General features: G+C 43.4%; 1 protein-coding gene across 1 annotated transcript in view; it reads left to right on the plus strand.

Moving 5' to 3' along the window:
- The window catches only part of LOC148477106 (pepsin A-like), a 600,278-nt gene extending 581,274 nt beyond the window's left edge, over window positions 1–19,004 (plus strand). The window contains exon 9 of the mRNA XM_088457226.1: window positions 18,867–19,004. Coding sequence (XP_088313352.1) covers window positions 18,867–19,004 — 138 coding nt within the window. The remainder of the gene's footprint in view (window positions 1–18,866) is intronic.
- Window positions 19,005–21,588: the final 2,584 nt, after the last annotated feature.

A 21,588-nucleotide genomic window follows, 5' to 3' on the forward strand; every position in this document is an offset into this window, starting at 1 on the left:
GATGCATCATACTAATCACACGTTATCCGGATCATGTATCAGCGGTCTCTATTATACCCACAATATAACCTCCCTGAGAAGGTGCATCATACTAATCACACGTTACCCGGATCATGTATCAGTGGTCTCTATTACACCCACAATATAACATCCCTGAGCAGGTGCATCATACTAATTACACGTTACCCAGATCATGTAGCAGCGGTTTCTATTACACCCACAATATAACCTCCCTGAGAAGGTGCATCATACTAATCACACGTTCCCCTTATCATGTAGCAGCGGTTTCTATTACACCCACAATATAACATCCCTGAGAAGGTGCATCATACTGATCACATGTTACCCAGATCATGTAGCAGAGGTTTCTATTACAAACACAATATAACCTCCCTGAGAAGGTGCATCATACTGATCACATGTTACCCAGATCATGTAGCAGCGGTTTCAACTACACCCACAATATAACATCCCTGAGAAGGTGCATCATACTAATCACACGTTACCCGTATCATGCAGCAGTGGTTTCTATTACACCCACAATATAACATCCCTGAGAAGATGCATCATACTAATCATACGTTACCCAGATCATGTAGCAGTGGTTTCTATTACACCCACAATATAACATCCCTGAGAAGGTGCATCATACTAATCACACCTTACCCAGATCATGTAGCAGCGGTTTCTATTACACACACAATATAACATCCCTGAGAAGGTGCATCATACTAATCACATGTTTTCTGTGTTGACCAGTTTCCCGGATCATGTAGCAGCGGTTTCTATTACACCCACAATATAACCTCCCTGAGAAGGTGCATCATACTAATCACACGTTACCCGGATCATGTATCAGCGGTCTCTATTACACACACAATATAACATCCCTGAGAAGGTGCATCATACTAATCACACGTTACCCAGATCATGTAGCAGCGGTTTCTATTACACCCACAATATAACATCCCTGAGAAGGTGCATCATACTAATCACACGTTTCCCGGATCATGTATCAGCTGTCTCTATTACACCCACAATATAATCTCCATGAGAAGATGCATCATACTAATCACACATTACCCAGATCATGTAGCAGCGGTCTCTATTACACCCACAATATAATCTCCCTGAGTAGGTGCATCATACTAATCACATGTTTTCTGTGTTGACCAGTTTCCCGGATCATGTAGCAGCGGTTTCTATTACACCCAAAATATAACCTCCCTGAGAAGGTGCTTCATACTAATCACACGTTACCCAGATCATGTATCAGCGGTCTCTATTACACCCACAATATAACATCCCTGAGAAGGTGCATCAGACAAATCACACGTTACCCAGATCATGTAGCAGCGGTTTCTATTACACCCACAATATTTCATCCCTGAGAAGGTGCATCATACTAATCACACGATACCCGGATCATGTATCAGCGGTCTCTATTACACCCACAATATAACCTCCCTGAGAAGATGCATCATACTAATCACACGTTATCCGGATCATGTATTAGCGGTCTCTATTATACCCACAATATAACCTCCCTGAGAAGGTGCATCATACTAATCACACGTTACCCGGATCATGTATCAGCGGTCTCTATTGCACCCACAATATAACATCCCTGAGAAGGTGCATCATACTAATTACACGTTACCCAGATCATGTAGCAGCGGTTTCTATTACACCCACAATATAACATCCCTGAGAAGGTGCATCATACTAATCACACGTTACCCGGATCATGTATCAGCGGTCTCTATTACACCACAATATAACATCCCTGAGAAGGTGCATCATACTAATTACACGTTACCCGGATCATGTATCAGCGGTCTCTATTACACCCACAATATAACATCCCTGAGAAGGTGCATCAGACTAATTACACGTTACCCAGATCATGTAGCAGCGGTTTCTATTACACCCACAATATAATCTCCCTGAGAAGATGCATCATACTAATCACACGTTACCCAGATCATGTATCAGCGGTCTCTATTACACCCACAATATAACATCCCTGAGAAGGTGCATCATACTAATCACATGTTTTCTGTGTTGACCAGTTTCCCGGATCATGTAGCAGCGGTTTCTATTACACCCACAATATAACCTCCCTGAGAAGGTGCATCATACTAATCACACGTTACCCGGATCATGTATCAGCGGTCTCTATTACACACACAATATAACATCCCTGAGAAGGTGCATCATACTAATCACACGTTACCCAGATCATGTAGCAGCGGTTTCTATTACACCCACAATATAACATCCCTGAGAAGGTGCATCATACTAATCACACGTTTCCCGGATCATGTATCAGCGGTCTCTATTACACCCACAATATAATCTCCCTGAGAAGATGCATCATACTAATCACACGTTACCCAGATCATGTAGCAGCGGTCTCTATTACACCCACAATATAATCTCCCGGAGAAGGTGCATCATACTATTCACATGTTTTCTGTGTTGACCAGTTTCCCGGATCATGTAGCAGCGGTTTCTATTGCACCCAAAATATAATCTCCCTGAGAAGGTGCATCATACTAATCACACGTTACCAAGATCATGTATCAGCGGTCTCTATTACACCCACAATATAACATCCCTGAGAAGGTGCATCAGACTAATCACACGTTATCCAGATCAAATAGCAGCGGTTTCTATTACACCCACAATATAACATCCCTGAGAAGGTGCATCATACTAATCACACGTTACCCGGATCATGTATCAGCGGTCTCTATTACACCCACAATATAACCTCCCTGAGAAGATGCATCATACTAATCACACGTTATCCGGATCATGTATCAGCGGTCTCTATTATACCCACAATATAACCTCCCTGAGAAGGTGCATCATACTAATCACACGTTACCCGGATCATGTATCAGCGGTCTTTAATGCACCCACAATATAACATCCCTGAGAAGGTGCATCATACTAATTACACGTTACCCAGATCATGTAGCAGTGGTTTCTATTACACCCACAATATAACATCCCTGAGAAGGTGCATCATACTAATCACACGTTACCCGGATCATGTATCAGCGGTCTCTATTACACCCACAATATAACATCCCTGAGAAGGTGCATCAGACTAATCACACGTTACCCGGATCATGTAGCAGCTGTTTCTATTACAGCCACAATATTTCCTCCCTGAGAAGGTGCATCATACTAATCACACGTTACCCAGATCATGTAGCAGCGGTTTCTATTACAGCCACAATATAACCTCCCTGAGAAGGTGCATCATACTAATCACACGTTACCCAGATCACGTAGCAGTGGTTTCTATTACACTCACAATATAACCTCCCTGAGAAGGTGCATCATATTAATAACACGTTACCCGGATCATGTAGCAGCGGTATCTATTACACTCACAATATATCCTCCCTGAGATGGTGCATCATTCTAATCACACGTTACCCGGATCATGTATCATAGGTCTCTATTACACCCACAATATAACCTCCCTGAGAAGATGCATCATACTAATCACACGTTATCCGGATCATGTATCAGCGGCCTCTATTATACCCACAATATAACCTCCCTGAGAAGGTGCATCATACTAATCACACGTTACCCAGATCATGTATCAGCGGTCTCTATTACACCCACATTATAACATTCCTGAGCAGGTGCATCATACTAATTACACGTTACCCAGATCATGTAGCAGCGGTTTCTATTACAGCCACAATATAACCTCCCTGTGAAGGTGCATCATACTAATCACACGTTACCCAGATCACGTAGCAGTGGTTTCTATTACACCCATAAAATAACCTCCCTGAGAAGGTGCATCATACTAATCACACGTTACCCGGATCATGTAGCAGCGGTATCTATTACACTCACAATATATCCTCCCTGAGATGGTGCATCATTCTAATCACACGTTACCCGGATCATGCAGCAGCGGTTTCTATTACACCCACAATATAATATCCCTGAGAAGATGCATCATACTAATCATACGTTACCCAGATCATGTAGCAGTGGTTTCTATTACACCCACAACATAACCTCCCTGAGAAGGTGCATCATACTAATCACACGTTACCCAGATCATGTAGCAGCGGTTTCTATTACACCCACAATATAACCTCCCTGAGAAGGTGCATCATACTAATCACACGTTACCCTTATCATGTAGCAGCGGTTTCTATTACACCCACAATATAACCTCCCTGAGAAGGTGCATCATACTAATCACATGTTACCCAGATCATGTAGCAGTGGTTTCTATTACACCCACAATATAACATCCCTGAGAAGGTGCATCATACTGATCACATGTTACCCAGATCATGTAGCAGCGGTTTCTATTACACCCACAATATAACCTCCCTGAGAAGGTGCATCATACTGATCACATGTTACCCAGATCATGTAGCAGCGGTTTCAACTACACCCACAATATAACATCCCTGAGAAGGTGCATCATACTAATCACACGTTACCCAGATCATGTAGCAGCGGTTTCTATTATAGCCACAATATAACATCCCTGAGAAGGTGCATCATACTAATTACACGTTACCCAAATCATGTATCAGCGGATCATGTATCAGCGGTCTCTATTACACCCACAATATAACATCCCTGAGAAGGTGCATCAGACTAATCACACGTTACCCAGATCATGTAGCAGCGGTTTCTATTACACCCACAATATAATCTCCCTAAGAAGATGCATCATACTAATCACACGTTACCCAGATCATGTATCAGCGGTCTCTATTACACCCACAATATAACATCCCTGAGAAGGTGCATCATACTAATCACATGTTTTCTGTGTTGACAAGTTTCCCGGATCATGTAGCAGCGGTTTCTATTACTCCCACAATATAACCTCCCTGAGAAGGTGCATCATACTAATCACACGTTTCCCGGATCATGTATCAGCGGTCTCTATTACACCCACAATATAATCTCCCTGAGAAGGTGCATCATACTAATCACACGTTACCCGGATCATGTAGCAGCGGTATCTATTACACTCACAATATATCCTCCCTGAGAAGGTGCATCATACTAATCACACGTTACCCAGATCATGTAGCAGCGGTTTCTATTACAGCCACAATATAACCTCCCTGTGAAGGTGCATCATACTAATCACACGTTACCCAGATCACGTAGCAGTGGTTTCTATTACACCCATAATATAACCTCCCTGAGAAGGTGCATCATACTAATCACACGTTACCCGGATCATGTAGCAGCGGTATCTATTACACTCACAATATATCCTCCCTGAGATGGTGCATCATTCTAATCACACGTTACCCGGATCATGCAGCAGCGGTTTCTATTACACCCACAATATAATATCCCTGAGAAGATGCATCATACTAATCATACGTTACCCAGATCATGTAGCAGTGGTTTCTATTACACCCACAACATAACCTCCCTGAGAAGGTGCATCATACTAATCACACGTTACCCAGATCATGTAGCAGCGGTTTCTATTACACCCACAATATAACCTCCCTGAGAAGGTGCATCATACTAATCACACGTTACCCTTATCATGTAGCAGCGGATTCTATTACACCCACAATATAACCTCCCTGAGAAGGTGCATCATACTAATCACATGTTACCCAGATCATGTAGCAGTGGTTTCTATTACACCCACAATATAACATCCCTGAGAAGGTGCATCATACTGATCACATGTTACCCAGATCATGTAGCAGCGGTTTCTATATCACCCACAATATAACCTCCCTGAGAAGGTGCATCATACTGATCACATGTTACCCAGATCATGTAGCAGCGGTTTCAACTACACCCACAATATAACATCCCTGAGAAGGTGCATCATACTAATCACACGTTACCCAGATCATGTAGCAGCGGTTTCTATTATAGCCACAATATAACATCCCTGAGAAGGTGCATCATACTTATTACACGTTACCCAAATCATGTATCAGCGGTCTCTATTACACCCACAATATAAACTCCCTGAGAAGGTTCATCATACTAATCAAACATTACCCAGATCATGTAGCAGCGGTTTCTATTACACCCACAATATAACATCCCAGAGAAGGTGTATCATACTAATCACACGTTACCCAGATCATGTAGCAGCGGTTTCTATTACACCCACAGTATAACATCCCTGAGAAGTTGCATCATACTAATCACACGTTACCCGGATCATGTATCAGCGGTCTCTATTACACCCACAATATAACATCCCTGAGAAGGTGCATCAGACTAATCACACGTTACCCAGATCATGTAGCAGCGGTTTCTATTACACCCACAATATAATCTCCCTGAGAAGATGCATCATACTAATCACACGTTACCCAGATCATGTATCAGCGGTCTCTATTACACCCACAATATAACATCCCTGAGAAGGTGCATCATACTAATCACATGTTTTCTGTGTTGACCAGTTTCCCGGATCATGTAGCAGCGGTTTCTATTACACCCACAATATATCCTCCCTGAGAAGGTGCATCATACTAATCACACGTTTCCCGGATCATGTATCAGCGGTCTCTATTACACCCACAATATAATCTCCCTGAGAAGGTGCATCATACTAATCACACGTTACCCGGATCATGTAGCAGCGGTATCTATTACACTCACAATATATCCTCCCTGAGATGGTGCATCATTCTAATCACACGTTACCCGCATCATGCAGCAGCAGTTTCTATTACACCCACAATATAACATCCCTGAGAAGATGCATCATACAAATCATACGTTACCCAGATCATGTAGCAGTGGTTTCTATTACACCCACAACATAACCTCCCTGAGAAGGTGCATTATACTAATCACACGTTACCCAGATCATGTAGCAGCGGTTTCTATTACACCCACAATATAACCTCCCTGAGAAGGTGCATCATACTAATCACACGTTACCCTTATCATGTAGCAGCGGTTTCTATTACACCCACAATATAACTTCCCTGAGAAGGTGCATCATACTAATCACATGTTACCCAGATCATGTAGCAGTGGTTTCTATTACACCCACAATATAACATCCCTGAGAAGGTGCATCATACTGATCACATGTTACCCAGATCATGTAGCAGCGGTTTCTATTACACCCACAATATAACCTCCCTGAGAAGGTGCATCATACTGATCACATGTTACCCAGATCATGTAGCAGCGGTTTCAACTACACCCACAATATAACATCCCTGAGAAGGTGCATCATACTAATCACACGTTACCCAGATCATGTAGCAGCGGTTTCTATTATAGCCACAATATAACATCCCTGAGAAGGTGCATCATACTAATTACACGTTACCCAAATCATGTATCAGCGGTCTCTATTACACCCACAATATAAACTCCCTGAGAAGGTTCATCATACTAATCACACGTTACCCCGATCATGTAGCAGCGGTTTCTATTACACCCACAATATAACATCCCAGAGAAGGTGTATCATACTAATCACACGTTACCCGGATCATGCAGCAGCGGTTTCTATTACACCCACAATATAACATCCCTGAGAAAATGCATCATACTAATCATACGTTACCCAGATCATGTAGCAGTGGTTTCTATTACACCCACAACATAACCTCCCTGAGAAGGTGCATCATACTAATCACACATTACCCAGATCATGTAGCAGCGGTTTCTATTACACCCACAATATAACCTCCCTGAGAAGGTGCATCATACTAATCACACGTTCCCCTTATCATGTAGCAGCGGTTTCTATTACACCCACAATATAACATCCCTGAGAAGGTGCATCATACTGATCACATGTTACCCAGATCATGTAGCAGCGGTTTCTATTACAACCACAATATAACCTCCCTGAGAAGGTGCATCATACTGATCACATGTTACCCAGATCATGTAGCAGCGGTTTCAACTACACCCACAATATAACATCCCTGAGAAGGTGCATCATACTAATCACACGTTACCCGGATCATGCAGCAGTGGTTTCTATTACACCCACAATATAACATCCCTGAGAAGATGCATCATACTAATCATACGTTACCCAGATCATGTAGCAGTGGTTTCTATTACACCCACAATATAACATCCCTGAGAAGGTGCATCATACTAATCACATGTTTTCTGTGTTGACCAGTTTCCCGGATCATGTAGCAGTGGTTTCTATTACACCCACAATATAACCTCCCTGAGAAGGTGCATCATACTAATCACACGTTACCCGGATCATGTATCAGCGGTCTCTATTACACACACAATATAACATCCCTGAGAAGGTGCATCATACTAATCACACGTTACCCAGATCATGTAGCAGCGGTTTCTATTACACCCACAATATAACATCCCTGAGAAGGTGCATCATACTAATCACACGTTTCCCGGATCATGTATCAGCGGTCTCTATTACACCCACAATATAATCTCCATGAGAAGATGCATCATACTAATCACACGTTACCCAGATCATGTAGCAGCGGTCTCTATTACACCCACAATATAATCTCCCTGAGAAGGTGCATCATACTAATCACATGTTTTCTGTGTTGACCAGTTTCCCGGATCATGTAGCAGCGGTTTCTATTACACCCAAAATATAACCTCCCTGAGAAGGTGCTTCATACTAATCACACGTTACCCAGATCATGTATCAGCGGTCTCTATTACACCCACAATATAACACCCCTGAGAAGGTGCATCAGACTAATCACACGTTACCCAGATCATGTAGCAGCGGTTTCTATTACACCCACAATATAACATCCCTGAGAAGGTGCATCATACTAATCACACGTTACCCGGATCATGTATCAGCGGTCTCTATTACACCCACAATATAACCTCCCTGAGAAGATGCATCATACTAATCACACGTTATCCGGATCATGTATCAGCGGCCTCTATTATACCCACAATATAACCTCCCTGAGAAGGTGCATCATACTAATCACACGTTACCCAGATCATGTATCAGCGGTCTCTATTACACCCACATTATAACATTCCTGAGCAGGTGCATCATACTAATTACACGTTACCCAGATCATGTAGCAGCGGTTTCTATTACAGCCACAATATAACCTCCCTGTGAAGGTGCATCATACTAATCACACGTTACCCAGATCACGTAGCAGTGGTTTCTATTACACCCATAAAATAACCTCCCTGAGAAGGTGCATCATACTAATCACACGTTACCCGGATCATGTAGCAGCGGTATCTATTACACTCACAATATATCCTCCCTGAGATGGTGCATCATTCTAATCACACGTTACCCGGATCATGCAGCAGCGGTTTCTATTACACCCACAATATAATATCCCTGAGAAGATGCATCATACTAATCATACGTTACCCAGATCATGTAGCAGTGGTTTCTATTACACCCACAACATAACCTCCCTGAGAAGGTGCATCATACTAATCACACGTTACCCAGATCATGTAGCAGCGGTTTCTATTACACCCACAATATAACCTCCCTGAGAAGGTGCATCATACTAATCACACGTTACCCTTATCATGTAGCAGCGGTTTCTATTACACCCACAATATAACCTCCCTGAGAAGGTGCATCATACTAATCACATGTTACCCAGATCATGTAGCAGTGGTTTCTATTACACCCACAATATAACATCCCTGAGAAGGTGCATCATACTGATCACATGTTACCCAGATCATGTAGCAGCGGTTTCTATTACACCCACAATATAACCTCCCTGAGAAGGTGCATCATACTGATCACATGTTACCCAGATCATGTAGCAGCGGTTTCAACTACACCCACAATATAACATCCCTGAGAAGGTGCATCATACTAATCACACGTTACCCAGATCATGTAGCAGCGGTTTCTATTATAGCCACAATATAACATCCCTGAGAAGGTGCATCATACTAATTACACGTTACCCAAATCATGTATCAGCGGATCATGTATCAGCGGTCTCTATTACACCCACAATATAACATCCCTGAGAAGGTGCATCAGACTAATCACACGTTACCCAGATCATGTAGCAGCGGTTTCTATTACACCCACAATATAATCTCCCTGAGAAGATGCATCATACTAATCACACGTTACCCAGATCATGTATCAGCGGTCTCTATTACACCCACAATATAACATCCCTGAGAAGGTGCATCATACTAATCACATGTTTTCTGTGTTGACAAGTTTCCCGGATCATGTAGCAGCGGTTTCTATTACACCCACAATATAACCTCCCTGAGAAGGTGCATCATACTAATCACACGTTTCCCGGATCATGTATCAGCGGTCTCTATTACACCCACAATATAATCTCCCTGAGAAGGTGCATCATACTAATCACACGTTACCCGGATCATGTAGCAGCGGTATCTATTACACTCACAATATATCCTCCCTGAGAAGGTGCATCATACTAATCACACGTTACCCAGATCATGTAGCAGCGGTTTCTATTACAGCCACAATATAACCTCCCTGTGAAGGTGCATCATACTAATCACACGTTACCCAGATCACGTAGCAGTGGTTTCTATTACACCCATAATATAACCTCCCTGAGAAGGTGCATCATACTAATCACACGTTACCCGGATCATGTAGCAGCGGTATCTATTACACTCACAATATATCCTCCCTGAGATGGTGCATCATTCTAATCACACGTTACCCGGATCATGCAGCAGCGGTTTCTATTACACCCACAATATAATATCCCTGAGAAGATGCATCATACTAATCATACGTTACCCAGATCATGTAGCAGTGGTTTCTATTACACCCACAACATAACCTCCCTGAGAAGGTGCATCATACTAATCACACGTTACCCAGATCATGTAGCAGCGGTTTCTATTACACCCACAATATAACCTCCCTGAGAAGGTGCATCATACTAATCACACGTTACCCTTATCATGTAGCAGCGGATTCTATTACACCCACAATATAACCTCCCTGAGAAGGTGCATCATACTAATCACATGTTACCCAGATCATGTAGCAGTGGTTTCTATTACACCCACAATATAACATCCCTGAGAAGGTGCATCATACTGATCACATGTTACCCAGATCATGTAGCAGCGGTTTCTATATCACCCACAATATAACCTCCCTGAGAAGGTGCATCATACTGATCACATGTTACCCAGATCATGTAGCAGCGGTTTCAACTACACCCACAATATAACATCCCTGAGAAGGTGCATCATACTAATCACACGTTACCCAGATCATGTAGCAGCGGTTTCTATTATAGCCACAATATAACATCCCTGAGAAGGTGCATCATACTTATTACACGTTACCCAAATCATGTATCAGCGGTCTCTATTACACCCACAATATAAACTCCCTGAGAAGGTTCATCATACTAATCAAACATTACCCAGATCATGTAGCAGCGGTTTCTATTACACCCACAATATAACATCCCAGAGAAGGTGTATCATACTAATCACACGTTACCCAGATCATGTAGCAGCGGTTTCTATTACACCCACAGTATAACATCCCTGAGAAGTTGCATCATACTAATCACACGTTACCCGGATCATGTATCAGCGGTCTCTATTACACCCACAATATAACATCCCTGAGAAGGTGCATCAGACTAATCACACGTTACCCAGATCATGTAGCAGCGGTTTCTATTACACCCACAATATAATCTCCCTGAGAAGATGCATCATACTAATCACACGTTACCCAGATCATGTATCAGCGGTCTCTATTACACCCTCAATATAACATCCCTGAGAAGGTGCATCATACTAATCACATGTTTTCTGTGTTGACCAGTTTCCCGGATCATGTAGCAGCGGTTTCTATTACACCCACAATATATCCTCCCTGAGAAGGTGCATCATACTAATCACACGTTTCCCGGATCATGTATCAGCGGTCTCTATTACACCCACAATATAATCTCCCTGAGAAGGTGCATCATACTAATCACACGTTACCCGGATCATGTAGCAGCGGTATCTATTACACTCACAATATATCCTCCCTGAGATGGTGCATCATTCTAATCACACGTTACCCGGATCATGCAGCAGCAGTTTCTATTACACCCACAATATAACATCCCTGAGAAGATGCATCATACAAATCATACATTACCCAGATCATGTAGCAGTGGTTTCTATTACACCCACAACATAACCTCCCTGAGAAGGTGCATTATACTAATCACACGTTACCCAGATCATGTAGCAGCGGTTTCTATTACACCCACAATATAACCTCCCTGAGAAGGTGCATCATACTAATCACAGGTTACCCTTATCATGTAGCAGCGGTTTCTATTACACCCACAATATAACCTCCCTGAGAAGGTGCATCATACTAATCACATGTTACCCAGATCATGTAGCAGTGGTTTCTATTACACCCACAATATAACATCCCTGAGAAGGTGCATCATACTGATCACATGTTACCCAGATCATGTAGCAGCGGTTTCTATTACACCCACAATATAACCTCCCTGAGAAGGTGCATCATACTGATCACATGTTACCCAGATCATGTAGCAGCGGTTTCAACTACACCCACAATATAACATCCCTGAGAAGGTGCATCATACTAATCACACGTTACCCAGATCATGTAGCAGCGGTTTCTATTATAGCCACAATATAACATCCCTGAGAAGGTGCATCATACTAATTACACGTTACCCAAATCATGTATCAGCGGTCTCTATTACACCCACAATATAAACTCCCTGAGAAGGTTCATCATACTAATCACACGTTACCCCGATCATGTAGCAGCGGTTTCTATTACACCCACAATATAACATCCCAGAGAAGGTGTATCATACTAATCACACGTTACCCGGATCATGCAGCAGCGGTTTCTATTACACCCACAATATAACATCCCTGAGAAAATGCATCATACTAATCATACGTTACCCAGATCATGTAGCAGTGGTTTCTATTACACCCACAACATAACCTCCCTGAGAAGGTGCATCATACTAATCACACATTACCCAGATCATGTAGCAGCGGTTTCTATTACACCCACAATATAACCTCCCTGAGAAGGTGCATCATACTAATCACACGTTCCCCTTATCATGTAGCAGCGGTTTCTATTACACCCACAATATAACATCCCTGAGAAGGTGCATCATACTGATCACATGTTACCCAGATCATGTAGCAGCGGTTTCTATTACAACCACAATATAACCTCCCTGAGAAGGTGCATCATACTGATCACATGTTACCCAGATCATGTAGCAGCGGTTTCAACTACACACACAATATAACATCCCTGAGAAGGTGCATCATACTAATCACACGTTACCCGGATCATGCAGCAGTGGTTTTTATTTCACCCACAATATAACATCCCTGAGAAGATGCATCATACTAATCATACGTTACCCAGATCATGTAGCAGTGGTTTCTATTACACCCACAATATAACATCCCTGAGAAGGTGCATCATACTAATCACATGTTTTCTGTGTTGACCAGTTTCCCGGATCATGTAGCAGCGGTTTCTATTACACCCACAATATAACCTCCCTGAGAAGGTGCATCATACTAATCACACGTTACCCGGATCATGTATCAGCGGTCTCTATTACACACACAATATAACATCCCTGAGAAGGTGCATCATACTAATCACACGTTACCCAGATCATGTAGCAGCGGTTTCTATTACACCCACAATATAACATCCCTGAGAAGGTGCATCATACTAATCACACGTTTCCCGGATCATGTATCAGCGGTCTCTATTACACCCACAATATAATCTCCATGAGAAGATGCATCATACTAATCACACGTTACCCAGATCATGTAGCAGCGGTCTCTATTACACCCACAATATAATCTCCCTGAGAAGGTGCATCATACTAATCACATGTTTTCTGTGTTGACCAGTTTCCCGGATCATGTAGCAGCGGTTTCTATTACACCCAAAATATAACCTCCCTGAGAAGATGCTTCATACTAATCACACGTTACCCAGATCATGTATCAGCGGTCTCTATTACACCCACAATATAACACCCCTGAGAAGGTGCATCAGACTAATCACACATTACCCAGATCATGTAGCAGCGGTTTCTATTACACCCACAATATAACATCCCTGAGAAGGTGCATCATACTAATCACACGTTACCCGGATCATGTATCAGCGGTCTCTATTACACCCACAATATAACCTCCCTGAGAAGATGCATCATACTAATCACACGTTATCCGGATAATGTATCAGCGGTCTCTATTATACCCACAATATAACCTCCCTGAGAAGGTGCATCATACTAATCACACGTTACCCGGATCATGTATCAGCGGTCTTTAATGCACCCACAATATAACATCCCTGAGAAGGTGCATCATACTAATTACACGTTACCCAGATCATGTAGCAGCGGTTTCTATTACACCCACAATATAACATCCCTGAGAAGGTGCATCATACTAATCACACGTTACCCGGATCATGTAGCAGCTGTTTCTATTACAGCCACAATATATCCTCCCTGAGAAGGTGCATCATACTAATCACACGTTACCCGGATCATGTATCAGCGGTCTCTATTACACCCACAATATAACATCCCTGAGAAGGTGCATCAGACTAATCACACGTTACCCGGATCATGTAGCAGCTGTTTCTATTACAGCCACAATATATCCTCCCTGAGAAGGTGCATCATACTAATCACACGTTACCCAGATCATGTAGCAGCGGTTTCTATTACAGCCACAATATAACCTCCCTGAGAAGGTGCATCATACTAATCACACGTTACCCGGATCATGTATCAGCGGTCTCTATTACACCCACAATATAACATCCCTGAGAAGGTGCATCATACTAATCACACGTTACCCAGATCATGTAGCAGCGGTTTCTATTACACCCACAATATAACATCCCTGAGAAGGTGCATCATACTAATCACACGTTTCCCGGATCATGTATCAGCGGTCTCTATTACACCCACAATATAATCTCCATGAGAAGATGCATCATACTAATCACACGTTACCCAGATCATGTAGCAGCGGTCTCTATTACACCCACAATATAATCTCCCTGAGAAGGTGCATCATACTAATCACATGTTTTCTGTGTTGACCAGTTTCCCGGATCATGTAGCAGCGGTTTCTATTACACCCAAAATATAACCTCCCTGAGAAGATGCTTCATACTAATCACACGTTACCCAGATCATGTATCAGCGGTCTCTATTACACCCACAATATAACACCCCTGAGAAGGTGCATCAGACTAATCACACATTACCCAGATCATGTAGCAGCGGTTTCTATTACACCCACAATATAACATCCCTGAGAAGGTGCATCATACTAATCACACGTTACCCGGATCATGTATCAGCGGTCTCTATTACACCCACAATATAACCTCCCTGAGAAGATGCATCATACTAATCACACGTTATCCGGATAATGTATCAGCGGTCTCTATTATACCCACAATATAACCTCCCTGAGAAGGTGCATCATACTAATCACACGTTACCCGGATCATGTATCAGCGGTCTTTAATGCACCCACAATATAACATCCCTGAGAAGGTGCATCATACTAATTACACGTTACCCAGATCATGTAGCAGCGGTTTCTATTACACCCACAATATAACATCCCTGAGAAGGTGCATCATACTAATCACACGTTACCCGGATCATGTAGCAGCTGTTTCTATTACAGCCACAATATATCCTCCCTGAGAAGGTGCATCATACTAATCACACGTTACCCGGATCATGTATCAGCGGTCTCTATTACACCCACAATATAACATCCCTGAGAAGGTGCATCAGACTAATCACACGTTACCCGGATCATGTAGCAGCTGTTTCTATTACAGCCACAATATATCCTCCCTGAGAAGGTGCATCATACTAATCACACGTTACCCAGATCATGTAGCAGCGGTTTCTATTACAGCCACAATATAACCTCCCTGAGAAGGTGCATCATACTAATCACACGTTACCCAGATCACGTAGCAGTGGTTTCTATTACACCCACAATATAACCTCCCTGAGAAGGCGCATCATATTAATAACACGTTACCCAGATCATGTAGCAGCGGTATCTATTACACTCACAATATATCCTCCCTGAGATGGTGCATCATTCTAATCACACGTTACCCGGATCATGTATCAGAGGTCTCTATTACACCCACAATATAACCTCCCTGAGAAGATGCATCATACTAATCACACATTATCCGGATCATGTATCAGCGGCCTCTATTATACCCACAATATAACCTCCCTGAGAAGGTGCATCATACTAATCACACGTTACCCAGATCATGTATCAGCGGTCTCTATTACACCCACAATATAACATTCCTGAGCAGGTGCATCATACTAATTACACGTTACCCAGATCATGTAGCAGCGGTTTCTATTACACCCACAATATAACATCCCTGAGAAGGTGCATCATACTAATCACACGTTACCCGGATCATGTAGCAGCGGTTTCTATTACACCCACAATATGGCATCCCTGAGAAGGTGCATCATACTAATCACACGTTACCCGGATCATGTAGCAGCTGTTTCTATTACAGCCACAATATATCCTCCCTGAGAAGGTGCATCATACTAATCACACGTTACCCAGATCATGTAGCAGCGGTTTCTATTACAGCCACAATATAACCTCCCTGTGAAGGTGCATCATACTAATCACACGTTACCCAGATCACGTAGCAGTGGTTTCTATTACACCCATAATATAACCTCCCTGAGAAGGTGCATCATACTAATCACACGTTACCCGGATCATGTAGCAGCGGTATCTATTACACTCACAATATATCCTCCCTGAGATGGTGCATCATTCTAATCACACGTTACCCGGATCATGCAGCAGCGGTTTCTATTACACCCACAATATAATATCCCTGAGAAGATGCATCATACTAATCATACGTTACCCAGATCATGTAGTAGTGGTTTCTATTACACCCACAACATAACCTCCCTGAGAAGGTGCATCATACTAATCACACATTACCCAGATCATGTAGCAGCGGTTTCTATTACACCCACAATATAACCTCCCTGAGAAGGTGCATCATACTAATCACACGTTACCCTTATCATGTAGCAGCGGTTTCTATTACACCCACAATATAACCTCCCTGAGAAGGTGCATCATACTAATCACATGTTACCCAGATCATGTAGCAGTGGTTTCTATTACACCCACAACATAACCTCCCTGAGAAGGTGCATCATACTAATCACACATTACCCAGATCATGTAGCAGCGGTTTCTATTACACCCACAATATAACCTCCCTGAGAAGGTGCATCATACTAATCACACGTTACCCTTATCATGTAGCAGCGGTTTCTATTACACCCACAATATAACCTCCCTGAGAAGGTGCATCATACTAATCACATGTTACCCAGATCATGTAGCAGTGGTTTCTATTACACCCACAATATAACATCCCTGAGAAGGTGCATCATACTGATCACATGTTACCCAGATCATGTAGCAGCGGTTTCAACTACACCCACAATATAACATCCCTGAGAAGGTGCATCATACTAATCACACGTTACCCAGATCATGTAGCAGCGGTTTCTATTATAGCCACAATATAACATCCCTGAGAAGGTGCATCATACTAATTACACGTTACCCAAATCATGTATCAGCGGTCTCTATTACACCCACAATATAAACTCCCTGAGAAGGTTCATCATACTAATCACACATTACCCAGATCATGTAGCAGCGGTTTCTATTACACCCACAATATAACATCCCAGAGAAGGTGCATCAGACTAATCACACGTTACCCAGATCATGTAGCAGCGGTTTCTATTACACCCACAATATAATCTCCCTGAGAAGATGCATCATACTAATCACACGTTACCCAGATCATGTATCAGCGGTCTCTATTACACCCACAATATAACATCCCTGAGAAGGTGCATCATACTAATCACATGTTTTCTGTGTTGACCAGTTTCCCAGATCATGTAGCAGCGGTTTCTATTACACCCACAATATAACCTCCCTGAGAAGGTGCATCATACTAATCACACGTTTCCCGGATCATGTATCAGCGGTCTCTATTACACCCACAATATAATCTCCCTGAGAAGGTGCATCATACTAATCACACGTTACCCGGATCATGTAGCAGCGGTATCTATTACACTCACAATATATCCTCCCTGAGATGGTGCATCATTCTAATCACACGTTACCCGGATCATGCAGCAGCGGTTTCTATTACACCCACAACATAACCTCCCTGAGAAGGTGCATTATACTAATCACACGTTACCCAGATCATGTAGCAGCGGTTTCTATTACACCCACAATATAACCTCCCTGAGAAGGTGCATCATACTAATCACACGTTACCCTTATCATGTAGCAGCGGTTTCTATTACACCCATAATATAATCTCCCTGAGAAGGTGCATCATACTAATCACACGTTACCCGGATCATGTAGCAGCGGTATCTATTACACTCACAATATATCCTCCCTGAGATGGTGCATCATTCTAATCACACGTTACCCGGATCATGCAGCAGCGGTTTCTATTACACCCACAACATAACCTCCCTGAGAAGGTGCATCATACTAATCACACGTTACCCAGATCATGTAGCAGCGGTTTCTATTACACCCACAATATAACCTCCCTGAGAAGGTGCATCATACTAATCACACGTTACCCTTATCATGTAGCAGCGGTTTCTATTACACCCACAATATAACATCCCTGAGAAGGTGCATCATACTAATCACATGTTTCCTGTGTTGACCAGTTTCCCGGATCATGTAGCAGCGGTTTCCAGTCTACCTCTGGCCCTTGGATTCTTGGAGACATTTTTATCCGCAAATATTTTGTGGTGTTTGACCGGAGCAATAACAGGGTTGGATTTGCCGCAGCTGTCGGGTTATAGTCATCACATATTATAACACAGGACTTCAACTTATGCATCATTTGCAAATAATACAATTTAAATAACAATTAATTGAATATCATTTTACCTGAATGACCTATTTGTAATAATGATTATAATATCACTGCTTCCATATTACCTTTCATGACAATTTTTGCGGCATAAAATCTGAAAAAATAAAGTTTTCTGGTGGAACCGACAATTTTTATGTTTTTCCAGTGTCTGCTCCAGAGCTGCACAGTATACACAGGCTGCACGGTATACACAGGCAACGCACAGAGAGCTGCACAGTATACACACAGGCAACGCACAGAGAGCTGCACAGTATACACACAGGCAACGCACAGAGATCTGCACAGTATACACACAGGCAACGCACAGAGAGCTACACAGTATACACACAGGCAACGCACAGAGAGCTGCACAGTATACACACAGGCAACGCACAGAGAGCTGCACAGTATACACACAGGCAACGCACAGAGAGCTGCACAGTATACACACAGGCAACGCACAGAGAGCTGCACAGTATAAACAGGCAACGCACAGAGAGCTACACAGTATACACACAGGCAACGCACAGAGAGCTGCACAGTATACACACAGGCAATGCACAGAGAGCTGCACAGTATACACAGGCAATGCACAGAGAGCTACACAGTATACACACAGGCAACGCACAGAGAGCTGCACAGTATACACACAGGCAATGCACAGAGAGCTGCACAGTATACACAGGCAACGCACAGAGAGCTACACAGTATACACACAGGCAACGCACAGAGAGCTGCACAGTATACACACAGGCAATGCACAGAGAGCTGCACAGTATACACAGGCAATGCACAGAGAGCTGCACAGTATACACACAGGCAACGCACAGAGAGCTACACGGTATACACACAGGCAACGCACAGAGAGCTGCACAGTATACACACAGGCAACGCACAGAGAGGAGCACAGTATACACACAGGCTGCACGGTATACACAGGCTGCACGGTATACACAGGCAACGCACAGAGAGCTGCACAGTATACACACAGGCTGCACGGTATACACAGGCTGCACGGTATACACAGGCTGCACGGTATACACAGGCAATGCACAGAGAGCTGCACAGTATACACACAGGCTGCACGGTATACACAGGCTGCACGGTATACACAGGCTGCACGGTATACACAGGCAAGGCACAGAGAGCTGCACAGTATACACACAGGCAACGCACAGAGAGCTGCACAGTATACACACAGGCAATGCACAGAGAGCTGCACAGTATACACAGGCAATGCACAGAGAGCTGCACAGTATACACACAGGCAATGCACAGAGAGCTGCACAGTATACGCACAGGTAATGCTCAGAGAGCTGCACAGTATATACACACAGGCAACGCACACAGAGCTGCACAGTATACGCACAGGTAATGCACAGAGAGCTGCACAGTATACACACAGGCAACGCACAGAGAGCTGCACAGTATAAACACAGGCAATGCACAGAGAGCTGCACAGTATACGCACAGGTAATGCTCAGAGAGCTGCACAGTATATACACACAGGCAACGCACAGAGAGCTGCACAGTATACGCACAGGTAATGCACAGAGAGCTGCACAGTATACACACAGGCAATGCACAGAGAGCTGCACAGTATACACAGAGGCAACGCACAGAGAGCTGCACAGTATATACACACAGGCAATGCACACAGAGCTGCACAGTATACGCACAGGTAATGCACAGAGAGCTGCACAGTATACACACAGGCAACGCACAGAGAGCTGCACAGTATACACACAGGCAATGCACAGAGAGCTGCACAGTATACACAGGCAATGCACTGAGAGCTGCACAGTATACACACAGGCAACGCACAGAGAGCTGTACAGTATACACACAGGCAATGCACAGAGAGGAGCACAGTATACACACAGGCAACGCACAGAGAGCTGCACAGTATACACACAGGCAATGCACAGAGAGCTGCACAGTATACACACAGGCAACGCACAGAGAGCTGTACAGTATACACACAGGCAATGCACAGAGAGCTGCACAGTATATACACAGGCAATGCACAGAGAGGAGCACAGTATACACACAGGCAACGCACAGAGAGCTGCACAGTATACACACAGGCAACGCACAGAGAGCTGCACAGTATACACACAAGCAACGCACAGAGAGCTGCACAGTATACACACAGACAACGCACAGAGAGCTGCACAGTATACACAGGCAATGCACAGAGAGCTGCACAGTATACACACAGGCAATGCACAGAGAGCTGCACAGTATACACACAGGTAATGCACAGAGAGCTGCACAGTATACGCACAGGTAATGCACAGAGAGCTGCACAGTATACACACAGGCAAAGCACAGAGAGCTGCACAGTATATGCACAGGCAAAGCACAGAGAGCTGCACAGTATATACAGGCAACGCACAGAGAGCTGCACAGTATATGCACAGGTAATGCACAGAGAGCTGCACAGTATACGCACAGGCAACGCACAGAGAGCTGCTCAGTATACACACAGGCAACGCACAGAGAACTGCACAGTACACACACAGGCAACG

This window comes from Taudactylus pleione, unplaced genomic scaffold (genome assembly GCF_031769625.1).
Source record: "Taudactylus pleione unplaced genomic scaffold, aTauple2 ptg000747l, whole genome shotgun sequence".
Lineage (NCBI taxonomy): Eukaryota > Metazoa > Chordata > Amphibia > Anura > Myobatrachidae > Taudactylus > Taudactylus pleione.